This window comes from Camellia sinensis, chromosome 13, assembly GCF_055761805.1.
Source record: "Camellia sinensis isolate YWXY chromosome 13, ASM5576180v1, whole genome shotgun sequence".
Classification (NCBI taxonomy): Eukaryota; Viridiplantae; Streptophyta; class Magnoliopsida; order Ericales; family Theaceae; genus Camellia; species Camellia sinensis.
In genome coordinates this window covers 829,008-841,815 of record NC_138973.1, presented here as the reverse complement: position 1 = coordinate 841,815, position 12,808 = coordinate 829,008, and the positions used below count along the sequence as shown (strand labels likewise).

Genomic DNA, 12,808 nt, shown 5'->3' with positions numbered 1-12,808 from the left:
TAGATGGATAGATAGATATTAGTTGTTATATCTGATTAATATATTTTATATATAATATATTTAATAGATCATATATCAGATATACGTTATGTGGTTTTTACCCATAACTCTGTGACTTGTGTGGGTGATACTCATTTTGTAGTATCACTCCACTGCTGGGTTGATTGATCAGATTCTAGAAGCACGTGATTTATCCACGAGATTCTTGTCTAAAAGGTATGATTCTGATATTTAATCTGCTTTATTATGTTTTATGATTTGCATTGGTATCAGAGCTAATATGGGTATTTTCGTACTTATTTTTATGCATTAAAATATGTGTATATTTTTATATAAATATATATACATGATATATGCATGAATGTTTATAAAGGAAGACAATTTCAACTCCCATTAGAAGTGTGATACAACTCATTTTTATATTCATTAAATGTTTTTTTTGATGCCATAAATGTTTTTGTTGTGAAAAATAGAGTCCGGCAGTACAAAATCGAACCAGAAAACACCCTGGAAGGCGGAGCGTGGGCCTCACGGGTCACCTGACGCCGTGGGAGGCTTTCACGCGCCTCCATGCGCTTCCACGTGCCTCCACGTGCCTCCGCGCGCGCATTAGTGGCGCTATCCACACACATGCCCTCCGTGCCCTACACGAGCGCCGCGCGCCGCGTTCCGAGCCGCACTGAGCCGCACACCGAGCCGTGCACCGAGCCGCGCCGTTTTTCCTCTGCCAGCTTGGCTACAGATGTTAAAGGTCTGTTTGTTTTGTTTTTAAATTCTGAATCGCGTTAAATTGTCATAATTAATTCGTTATATCTTTGTTTTAAGCGTGGTTTGTACCGTTAGATTCAGAATTAATTTTTTTTTATCTTCTGTAAAATTTTGAAAATTTTATGAAAATAAAAAATATTTTTTCTGAAATAATAATTCATTATTTCTGGTTTAAAATGCATCTGGTGTTGCATGATTAAGTTTCTGGGGCTAAATTTTTTATTGTCGACTTCTGAAAAGTTCTACTATTTACTGGTATTATTATTTCAGTTTATCATTTTCTGGATTTTTTATTTCTAATTTTATGTGTGTTTATTAGTTATTTAAAATTTCAAAAAAATTTCAGAAAATTTCAGAATGATGTACATTTTAATTATGGCATAATCTGGATATTGTTTCAGTTTATCAGTTTCTGGATTTTTTTATTTCTAATTTTATGCATGCTTATTAGTTATTTAAATTTTCAGAAAAATTCCAGAAAATTTCAGAAGTGATATAGTTTTTGTTATGACATAATTTGAATATTAAATACAACATATTGTTATTTTTTGCCTAGAGTTTCTAATATGTTGTAATGAGAATAGCATGATTAATTGTTATTTGTTTAAATTCCATTATTAATTGTGACATAGCATGAGTTGATTGTGAATCTACATTATAATGCTATTGTATGGAATTAAAATTTTTTATCATGCTTTTAGACATGTCATAGTCAGTGGGAGGTTATTCGGTTGAGAGATATCTTTGTAGATTAACTCCCGAAAACCAATATTTTGCGCATAAATTAAATTAAATTTTGGATAATTGTCACCTGTGGCACAAGAGATGATTACGAGCATAGCGGATTTTCGATCTTGCGACTTGTGTAATATTGTCACTATTTAATTTAGATTTTTGTGGCAAAATTATATTATGCTAATCATATTAATCCCAATGCGAATTTCTCTCTAAATTGACTTAGCTTAAGGAAGTTAATTGGTTGACCTAGACTTAGTAAAGATGTTCAAATGTGAACAATGTAATCCTATTCTTTAGATGAACAAAAGTTTTGGAAACTTTAGGTCAGACCTTAATTGAGCTAAAGTAAGGAAACATGACTCAAAGTCGCCATGGTTTTGTTGCCTTGTTTGGCACAATAAAAACTAATGTGTGCACTATAATTAGCGGCATGCTACGTAGTTTTGGTTGACGAGTTTTGAAGTTATGAAATTAGTAAGCCCCCAATAGATCTGTATATGATCTTGACTATTGAGCTGCGTGGATTGACTTTGTAATTTGACTTGTAAATAATGTTACATCATTGGATGAAGTAACATTCAAGAGTCACGTCATCCAAGAAATGCGAGCTTAAATAAATTAGTCATTAAGTATAAGACGAGTAGCCAGTATGAGCAGTGTTTTGCTCTCTACCCAATTATTGGGGGTGGATGGAGCAAAATTTCATGCACTATAATGGTGTGCGTTGAAATATCACGTGAAGTTAAAAGATTAGCGCTTAGAAGCTACAAAATCTATTAACACTAAGTAAAAAGATTAGCGCTTAATGGCTGCAAAATCTATTAGCATTGCCAACTTGTTTAAGTCTAGACACTTACTGTTTCCACACTTGAGTGTGAGACATGAGAATGGGCTCCTTTGTATGATTCCTTAGCTAGGCTAACGTTTTTTAATAACGTTTACCACTAAGCGCAAACGTTGCAGCATAGTAATGAAAAGGTGAAGGCCAATAAGGTTGTTATGACTCTAAAAATTTGACGCATCGCTTGTGAGAGCATTATGTTGAATTAGATTCTTTAGCCTAATTCGCGCTTAAGTTACTTCAGGAGCTGTCATAAATTGATAGTTTATTCTCTCCTTCTTGTGGATAGTAGAATTAATTGCAAGTAACTATGAAGCGAGAAACAAAGATGGCAAGAGGAGTATCGTCATCTTTCAATTAGATGCAGTGAAGTGTATGGAGAATAAAATTAACTTGAAAGTGCAGGGGATTAGCACTTACTAGTTAAATTTGCGACTTAGGCGCACTTGGTATCTCCATGACATCCTTTTATGATCTAGTGAACATGAATTAGTCATGAGTCATTACCTAGTTGGGCCTAAACCTTTAAACTTGTTTTCGAGAACTCACACATTAAGATGATAGGAATTAGTTTATGACATTGGTCATGAACTGGTGGCTTATTATACTTAATCACATTAATGAGATGATGACACGATGGTTTGAGTAGGCCTTCTCAGGCCCACTTACTTATGACATTCTTCTCTCATGTGAATGTGTAACTTTGTTCGCAATGGTTGCGCACAAGTAAGTAGGAAAGCCGTAGAAAGTCATTTGTATTGGCGCATTTAGTCCAGTATGATATTTGTGACTAGATATGTGTGAGGGTATGATAGCTAAGCCTCAATCTCGACACATTTATAGATTACGATACACATCTGAGTCAAGACTATTTGATCTCCCATAAGTCAAAAGTTTTGAGATGATTTTTGGCATTGCACATATGAGGTCAAGATCAATTAGATAAGAGCTTTTGTGCTTTTAGTTTTGACCAAGGTGGCGAGTATCTATTTGAGTTATTTTTTAGAAAGCTCTGTGAAGAGAAATGGATGCTTAGAAAATTGATTATTCCTAATACTCAATAACACAATGGTGTAGTAGAGATAAGAGATTAAGTATTGTTAATGTTAGGTGGATAATGGCGCAAAATATTTCCCAATTGGGAATTGCACTAGTTTGTTGCCTATATCCCTAACTAAGTGCCCTCCATATCAAATTTTACACTCCATTTTGAGTAATGGGTTAGCAGAGAGCCATCTATGGGCGATATGTAACCGTTAAGCAGCCTATCTTTATTCTATTTCTCATAAGATTACGAAGTGTAGGAGAGGGTTCAAGAAAGGAGTTGAAAAATTCGAAGATCTTCGAAGATCCTTGAAGAATAACTTCGAATTCTCTAGAATATAATGAGAGGCTTAGATTCTTTAATAATCTCAACTTAGGAACACAACAACAAAGGAGATGATGGAGATAAGAGATTGGGTGAAGAAGAAGGCAAAATGGCTAGAGAATAGAATAATGGCAAGGCTCTCCCATTGATCTCCCACTTTCACTCTCAAGGTTGATAATGGAGAAGGGAAATTAGTTCTTTCCCAAGAGTTAAAAATCTCCAAAATCCATCACTTGTAAAGCTATGGGTGGGTGCTATTTATAGGCACCTCATGATGTAGGATGGAGCCCATGTGCAAGGCACATGGGGGATATTCTCTCTAACCACCTTGTCCGAGGAGGTGACCCCTCCGAGGAGGTGATCTCTCCGAGGAGGTGACCTCTCCGAGGAGGTGACTTCTCCGAGGATGAGAAAACCCCGAAGAGGAGATCAATCCCTCGGCGAACCCTTCTTCTTAGCCACACCTAACCAATGATCCCCAATCATCCCAAAGGGTCAGGGGTAGTCCCAGAGGACGTCCTGCCGCAAAATATTGCCGAGTCTCATGGACCCCCCGAGGTCGTGCCACCTCGACCCGGGTATAGGCTAGTTTAACCGAAGAGTGAATTTATCTCCACTCACCGTCCTCGGGATCGGGTCCTTTGTTCGAACTCCATTACGCCCATCGTTCTGGTGCGTAGATCCCGGAAAGCTCCGAGCCCGCAAGTGTTCTGGGACTCATTAACGGAGCGACTTCTAGATTGCGTCTGAATCCGTTCGAAGCCAAGTACTTCGGATCTCTAGATTCGTGGGTCCGAATCCTTTCGAGTCCGAGTGCCTCGGATCTCTAGGCTTGCTTAATACCCTTTCGAGTCCGGGCCCGAGTAAGTCTCTAGGTTCGTGGACCCGAACCCTTTCGAGGCTTACAGCGATTCAATCCGTTTGATGGCGATAAATCTAGGCCCACCGATTCTTGGACTTGCGATAAATTCGGGCCCACTAATCTTGGGCTATTGGGCCTAAATAATTTAGTGGGCTGAAATTAGCCCCTCTTACATTTGCCCCTTGCGTGTATGAGAAATTTTAAATTTCTCATACATGCATACTGTCATTTCTTCGACCCTATTTCGCATCACGTTCCCCAAAAAAAAAAAAAAAAAATGTTTTGTCACGACAGAGCCTATGGATAAAGTTGATGACGCACTTCAATTTACAGAAAAAATTGACAAGCAAAAATTTAATTTTTTTTTTTTTTTTTTTTTTTTTTTTTTTAACCAAGCAAATAATAACAAAGCATCCATTTTTTTTAACAAATAGCACACAAGGCTCGCGTTTTGCTATTTGGCACACAGCAGACCAATTAAAATAAATAATGCTCCCTCTTTTCTATTTAAAGAAAGGGGCCAAAACCCTAAGCCTCACCAAATTTTTTGCACAGCCGCCGCACCTACTCTCTTTCCTTCTTTAACCCAGCTTTTCTTCTTCTTTAAGAAAAACTTGTTTCTACAATACCAGAGCCCATTTCGGCACACTTTCTCTGCTGCGATTTCACCACTTCTCAGCCTCTGCTGTCCAGCTCCGATTACGCACGTCGCCCTACTCAACGCGACGTGTGTGGCCACCGTTCAGCTTGTTGCCAACACAACAACTCGGCAGCGCACACTCACTCACGGCAGTCAGTACACTGCGTTGCTGTCCTGCTCCAGCCGCTGCTGCGCTACGGTTCGGCTCGCACCTGTGACCTCACTGCGCTACGGTTCGGCTCGCACCTGTGACCCAAGCCGCTGCTCACTGTCGGTGCTTCATTTCGGCCCAGCAACGCCACTTCAGAACTCCGAACAGAGCTCAGTCTTGCTCTGTCGAAGACCACCACTGTTTGTGTGTTACTTGTTACAGCAGCCTTAGGTGTCGCAGCAGCCGCCTCAACCTGCGCTACTATTCTTTGCTGCGCTGTTGTTCACTGATTTTACTTGCTCCGAATACGCCAACACCGCGATCCTAGCCATCGCCTGTTCAGCTCGCCAACTTCAATGTTTGCTCACTCCGGCGCCACTTCATCACGATCTCGGTTTGTATTGTTCTTGGCCACTCTCTCTCATGGGCGTGGCCTTCAGATCTGTAAGTATTTTATCGAAACCCACTCTCGATCCTCTTGCTTTGATGAAATCTGAATTTCTTTTGATTTGGGCCTTTGAGATTTGTGGGCATTGTTTTATATCAATTTTGAATTTGAGATAACTGAAGCTTCCATTGAATCTTGACTTGCATATGAAATGAAATCCTGAAATTCATATTCTGGAGCTTCATTTTTGGTGGGCCTTGGTCTTCCTCTCAACTAATTTCATTTTTTTTTATTTTGCTACTTGAAAATCTGTAGACAAGTATATATATTGATTATATATATATATATTTTTTAGCTTCGAATCTGCTGGTGCTTGCTTTAGATTGAATCTGCTGGTGGTTCAGTTTTTTTTTTTTTACTTTGCTGCTTGACAAACTTTGGGCAAATATATATATATATATATATATACTGATTATCATATATATATATTTTTTTGTTTAGAGCTCGGATTAACCACATTAGCCTTGGCTTGTGCACAATCAATCGCTGCTTCCGGCTTCAGTTTATCCGACGTTGACCACGCACGTTCGCCCTCTCAACGCAACGTGTGTGGTCTTGCCCAACCTAGCTCCACATCGCTGCTTCCGGCTTCAGCTTATCCGATGTTGACCACGCACGTTCGCCCTCTCAACGCAACGTGTGTGGTCTTGCCCAAGCCTAGCCCAGTCTTGTTGATTACAGTCTGTAAAGCCTCTCTGATTTCAGCTTAAATTTCCAGTATCGGCTTCGGACTTCAACTCTCTAACTGCCCAAATTTGTAAGTATGACATTCGACCCCCTCTTCCGAATATAAATATATTTAAATATATATATAAATATATTTTTGTGGCAATGTAGAGGGCTCAAGCAATCTGATGAAAATAAAAATAAAATAAATAAATAAATAAAAACTGAATCTGAATATGGACTCAATTTTTGTGGCAATCCCAATGATATTTTTTTTTAGCTCAAACACCGTGATTTTGGCCATATGGAAACATGCACTAGCACTTGAAACCTTATTGAGGTGCTTGGCTTGAACATAATTTGTTGAACTTTATCACCGATGAAAGGCCGAATATAACTTGTTGACTAGTATTTGAGCTCCATTTTTGACATGGAGAGAGGAAACCCTGGACTTATGAATATGGACTTTGGAAAGGACATTCTTGTAATTTGCATAATGATCCATTGAATCTTTCTACTGATAAGCAATGTAATATACTTCAGATCTCGGGCCTGAAATTTACTATTGAACTTCACTCTGTCCAAATTTTGAGCCCCGTATAAATTGGACCTTTAATATGGAACATAGTGACTTTAAGAAATTGACCCGATTGAACTTCATCATGAAGCGACCTATGACATTGCACCTCTTATTGATGATAGAAGACGAAAATCTATATGTTGATGATGCACCCATTGGTATTAAAATTTGTTGAGCTTGAAGAATATCCGAGAAAATGAATTGTTGATGACTTCCGGGGTTGAACCTGGACTCTTGGTGTAAAAAAAAAATTCCTCGTAGAATTTGTTGAATTCATGGACTCTCAGAGAAACGAATAGTTGATGCCGAAATTTCATTCGAATGTGTTGCTTTAATTCCAATATTCTGAATTTTAATACGGTCAACTCCTTACTATTTATACCTGTTATTTCAGCCATATGTCTTCTCGAAAGAAACCCGCTGTCCCGGGGTCATCGGAACCGGCTCTCATGAAAGAGAGGGATGTACCTCCGGCATCTGAGTGGAGGAAATCTCCTTATTTTGGTCGGAAGGACCCCTTCTGGCGGGCGGCTACCTCCACCACTTCTCTTCTATCTCCGAAGGCGGCTCCATTATGTCTCACTGAGGACACTGACTCTGGACATGAGGCCCTCATTTCTCCTTCCTCGGTGCTACGCTTTCGAATTGAGCAGGGGGACTTTCCATACTGTTATCCTCAGTTCAAGGCCTTCTCAAACCCTCCTTTCGGTTGGCAAGAGTGGGTCGATGATGTCCTCTCGGACAGGAGCCTCTGTCAACGACTTCAGGAGGCCCGGCTATTGATCCCGGTGAAAATATCTAGATCTCTATCCATCCGTCGCAACAATGCTAGCCTGGAAGCCATGGCTCTTCGATGGAGCACCGAGACACACACCTTTATACTTGGCCAGCACGAGATGGGGCCCACCCTTGAGGATGTGTTCATGTTGCTGCGTTTGGAAGTGACCGGCCCTGATGCCTTCGACCCTGAGCAGACACCCCCCGAAGATGATTCTTTGATCCAATCTCTGAAGCTAAATCTTCAAACTTGTGGTCGGTGGAGTTCTGTTTTTGATGGTTCAGCGAGGAGGACTAGTCGAGTAAGGACGGACCGTGCCTCCTATACTGCATGGATCCGTCACTTCTTCAAGGATCTTCAGCCCTTGGCCAGAGATGCTGATCCTGACTCTCGGGAGTATGAAGCCGGTCCGATGTATGGCTCCAGGCTCTATTTCTTGGGATTTCTGGCTTGCTTCCTTTCATTCTTCATTCTTCCGAGCACACCTCCGGATTCCCTCAATCCTTTCGTCTTCCCCTTGGCAGTCAGGCTCTTCAGAGGAGATCGGATCCCTTTGGCTCCCCTATTTCTTGGGAATCTCTATTATCGGCTGGATCTGCTACATCGAGATATGGTTCGCTCCGTGGGTCGATATGAGCCTGTCTCCTTTATTCACAGCCAGTTCCTGCTATGTTTCTTCTTCGAGAGGTTCCCAAAATTTGCCCCTGCTCCGACTGTATTTGAGGCGGAAGTTCTTCGGGAGATAGTGGATAAAGATGGCATCCCCGTGCTCGATACTGATGGGTCTCGGCCATTTGAGAAAGCGAAGTCTTGCCAGCCGTTGATTACACGTTGGTCACGTACTATTTCCACCTTATCCTTGAATACTCTGGTGGATGATCCCCGACGCTTTGTGGCACGGCCGTATGTATGCCCACCTGTAGGTGTGGCCACACCGCTTATCTATCATGGTTCCTCCCGCTTGGTGTCCTTTCCTTTGCCGAAGAACATCCCTGCACCCTTTGTTGATATGCTAATTATGATCCGTCCGAGTTCATTACCGGTGTGGCATGAGGAAGGCGTTGATAGTGCCGTTTATAGGCCTGACCGTGTAGCATGTCAATTCGGGTTTGATCAATGTGCCCCGGGGCCATCACCTCATTTATTATCATTTTCAGAGAGCTACGGGCGCTTCAGTCGCCGGCTTATACACACCGTGCTTCCCATATCCGGCTCTTTGACGATGCCAGGCTTGAGCCGAGTAGGGGGTTTCACCCCCTCTTTCAGGCGGTATTGGCAGAAGAATATCGATGCGTTTATTGCATTTGTCCAGAGCAGACCGACCGTATGTTTGCCTCCGCCGATTTATAAGAAGGATTCTTCTCTTCGGCTACCCGAGAGCCGAAAATCTGACCATATGTACGAGGGTTTCTTCACTTCATCTGCTCCAACTGACCCTTCTGCTCGGGCATCTGCTTCTAGCTTGGCAATTACTTCTCCAGAGCCAGTCCCTTTGAATAAGGCCTCTGGTCCTCGGACGACCCGCCTTAAGAAGATGGCTCACAAGAGGACTTCTGATGCCAGTCCTTCCGCTCCTCGCCTTTCCAAAAGGCTTCGTGAGGTACCCGAAATTCTTGATTTGAAGCTACTTTCCTTCTTGAGACTATACCTTCTAAAATGAAAACTTTTATTTGCTGCGGTTGTCGACGTTCTCGGTACCGTGGCTCCTGGCCATGCTGCCTCCCCCAGGCCTGCGGTTGTTGACGTTCTCGGTACCGTGGCTCCTGGCCATGCTGCCTCCCCCAGGCCGGACTCAGACTTGGACGACACCCTCCCTTTGTCTGCAAGACTTGTGAAGATGTGCACCCCTCGTATAGCAGTTATAGATGACGATGATGATGAGGCTGAGTCCTCCGATCATTTTTGTGACCTTATTCCACGCACGCGTCGTCATCGCCCTACCGTAGCTGAGGAGGAGCACTACCTTGGTGACGAGTTTGTTGGGGCTCACCGTTCTAATGTTGAGATTGCTGGAGGGACTGATGCCACAGAAATTGATGTCGCAAGCCATGCTTCTAGAGGTGATGTAGAGATGAGGTGCGCCTCTGGGAATGGTGTGGAGGTGGATGTGCTAGAGATCTCTGAGACTCGCTCTGGCACTTATGGTGATTCTCATCCTCCGGCCCTCCTTCCTTCTTCAGGGATGACTGCTACTGTTCAGGCTTCATCAGACATTGAGATCGATCAAGTGGTCTCTACACGACCAAGTGACTTTGTTGATGCTAGGAGTCCTTCAGTTGCCCCTGCTTTGCATATTGATTCTCCCTCTGGTAATCTTTCTTTCTGAAGTTTGTCATTTACTTATATCTGTGAGAAATCTTTACTTAAATGACTTTCCTGTTCCCTACCTCTAATAAGGCCTTCTTATCTTTTCTTCAGTGTTAGCTGCTAACGGGGTCCTGCCTTCACCTGCCTCAGACTCTGCTCCAGTGTTAGCTGCTACCGGGGTCCTGCCTTCACCTGCCCCGGACTCTACTCCGACTCTCTTTGTAACTCCTCACGGTTCTCCTTCTCAAGGGGGAACACCTGCCTTTGAGACGACTGCCAGAGGTTCTTCATCGCCAGTGCCTTCGAATATTTTGGATTTGAATCTCAGTGATTTCCACATTGATAGTGATGCTTTTGGTCTGTCCCCTTATCGTTCGGCATTCTCAGGCTCGGGACCTCTGCCGGGAGTTACCCCTCCGGGTGGTTCATCTAACCCGATAGACATTGGGGAGATTCCTGAGACTAGCAACTTTCCGGCCCCAATTCCTCCTTCGACTTCTGGCAAAGTATCATTTCTCCATTATTGGGTAGCTCCTGAGTTTGCTTCAGTTCTACAGCTTGTGCATTCAAGTTACCCGGAGACCTTTGCTTCATTTGCTTGCCAGTGTCCACTCATTCAGACTGCTCTTCTCGAGTCTTTTGCCACTATCTTATATAGCTTGGACACGCAACGGTTGTGTGACCTTAATGGAAAAGTAGTCGAGACGGCGTATCAGGGGATCTCTGACATGGAGCGTCACCAAGTGGACTTATCATGGCTTCGGAAGCGCCTGGATATAGCTTCGAACGCCAGTCATCGGCTGGAACTTATGTCTGTGCTTGCCTCTTATCGCACCTCTATAGATGAGACAAAGGCAACTCTTCGTGAACTTGAGTCGGGTTATGCTCGGGCCTTGGAGACTTTAGAGGCACACTCTACTGTTTGTCCTCCAGATGTAGATGTGACGGGCAGCTTCTTCGAAGGTGTCTTTAGGAAAGATTGAGTTTTTTTTTATCATTACTTTCTTGCCCCTTTCGATAAAAATGTTTTATCTAGGACAATGCAATGAAATGACAAAATTTTTGTTGTTTGGATATTTTCGCATTGTTTTCTCATTCTACTTGATAAAATATTTATTTCGAATGATAGAATAATCATATGCACATGTTTATAAAAGCTGAAATATTCTCATTAGTTCTTCAACTTTCTTGACAAAAGCATAATAGATTCACTGTAAGTGATGGGATAAAACATACACCATAGAGAAAACCAGCTTCTTCATAACGCAAGGGAAATACAACCTTTAGACAAAGTAAGAAAGTGAAAATGAATTTCAGCATAGATGAGTCCAACTATGGGTAGTAATGCTTGATAAACTTTGCATTGAGCGGGCCAGTTCGGAAGCCGTCTTCAACCCTTACAAGTTTGTAGTACCCGCTTGAGCTTGCCTGAACCACCTTGTAGGGCCCTTCCCATTTTGGAGAAAACTTGGGTAAAGGCTGTCCTCGCATGATTGGGTCTACAATCTTCCATACTAGATCACCTTCTTCAAACTTCCTTGGTACCACAGTCTGGTTATAGGCTCGGGCGATGGACTCATGATACCTTTCCATGACTTTTGCAGCTCTGTCATGCTTTTCCTCTAATGCTTCCAATCTGGTGGTTCGAGGCTCCAATACCATTCCCGAGGCGAGAGCCATTCGAGCAGATGGCGTTTCCAACTCTATAGGTAACACTGCCTCGGACCCATACACAAGGGAGTAAGGAGTTGCTTGAGTTGGCTTTCTCTTCGAAGTGCGATACGCCCATAGGGCTACTATCAACTGTTCGGACCAAGTCCCCCCAAACTCATCCATCATCTTGCTCAGAATCCTTATCAGTGTCTTGTTTGTGGCTTCCGCCTGCCCGTTCCCTTTTGGATAGTAGGGTGTGGATTTGTGATGCTTCACTTGGTAAGTCTCTAGGAGGCTCTTCACATCTTTGTTTATGAAGGGAGTGCCGTTATCCGAGAGGATGGTGTTTGGTACTCCAAATCGGCAAATGATATTCTCCTTGATGAAGTTCGCAACTGCAGGCCCCGTAGCGTTCTTCAGAGGAATTGCTTCGACCCACTTTGTACTCAATTCTGTGGCTGCGAGAATCCACTTGTACCCCTTAGAAGATGTGGAGATGGGCCCTATCAGATCAAAAGCCCAGGTATGGAACGGCCATGGCGTTCGGATACTATGCAGGTCTACAGCTGGAGCATGGATCAAATTTCCGTGTTTCTGACAAGTCTGGCACCTCTTCACGTGATGGGATGCATCTGACTCCATGGTCGGCCAGTAATACCCAAGGTGTATAAGTTGCTCGAACAGCCGAGCCCCTCCTTGATGTTCAATCTCGTGGGCTCTTCCGAGGACTAGATCTGACTCCTCCTTAGAGAGACATCTCAGGGGAGTGCCCTCAATACTTCTTCTATACAGCTTGTCCTGATCAAGAAAGTACCGCCTCGCTCTCCTCTTGAGGTGTGCAATGTCCCTCGGGCTCTCAGGTAGTGTTCCCTCTTTGAGATAGTCAATGTAGACTTGCCTCCAGTCAGGGGTATCAATTTCAAAGCAACTCTCATCCTCCCGGATGTATGACTGACACTTGGGGCATTCCCTCTGTAATTGATTTGAGTCCTTCTCCATCTCGGGCC

At 42.9% G+C, this 12,808-nt stretch overlaps 1 protein-coding gene and 1 long non-coding RNA gene across 2 annotated transcripts; both read left to right on the top strand.

The window, feature by feature from the left end:
• The first annotated feature begins 3,930 nt into the window (after positions 1-3,930).
• LOC145805874 (uncharacterized) lies at positions 3,931-4,960 on the top strand. Its single transcript, XR_014348059.1, has 2 exons — positions 3,931-4,056; positions 4,091-4,960. It is a non-coding gene; the product is annotated as an uncharacterized LOC145805874 (long non-coding RNA).
• Positions 4,961-9,901: 4,941 nt separating this feature from the next.
• LOC145805873 (uncharacterized) lies at positions 9,902-11,218 on the top strand. Its single transcript, XM_082901119.1, has 2 exons — positions 9,902-10,150; positions 10,260-11,218. Exons 1-2 carry the CDS (start codon positions 9,913-9,915, stop codon positions 11,129-11,131), a joined length of 1,110 nt encoding a protein of 369 aa, XP_082757245.1. The 5' UTR covers positions 9,902-9,912; the 3' UTR covers positions 11,132-11,218.
• Positions 11,219-12,808: the final 1,590 nt, after the last annotated feature.

Excerpts from the sequence above, each read along its gene's own strand:
- LOC145805873 (XM_082901119.1), top strand. The coding sequence starts at position 9,913 with ATGAGGTGCGCCTCTGGGAATGGTGTGGAGGTGGATGTGCTAGAGATC. Across the intron at positions 10,151-10,259 it reads GCATATTGATTCTCCCTCTG|TGTTAGCTGCTAACGGGGTC; the intron begins GTAATCTTTCTT and ends TCTTTTCTTCAG.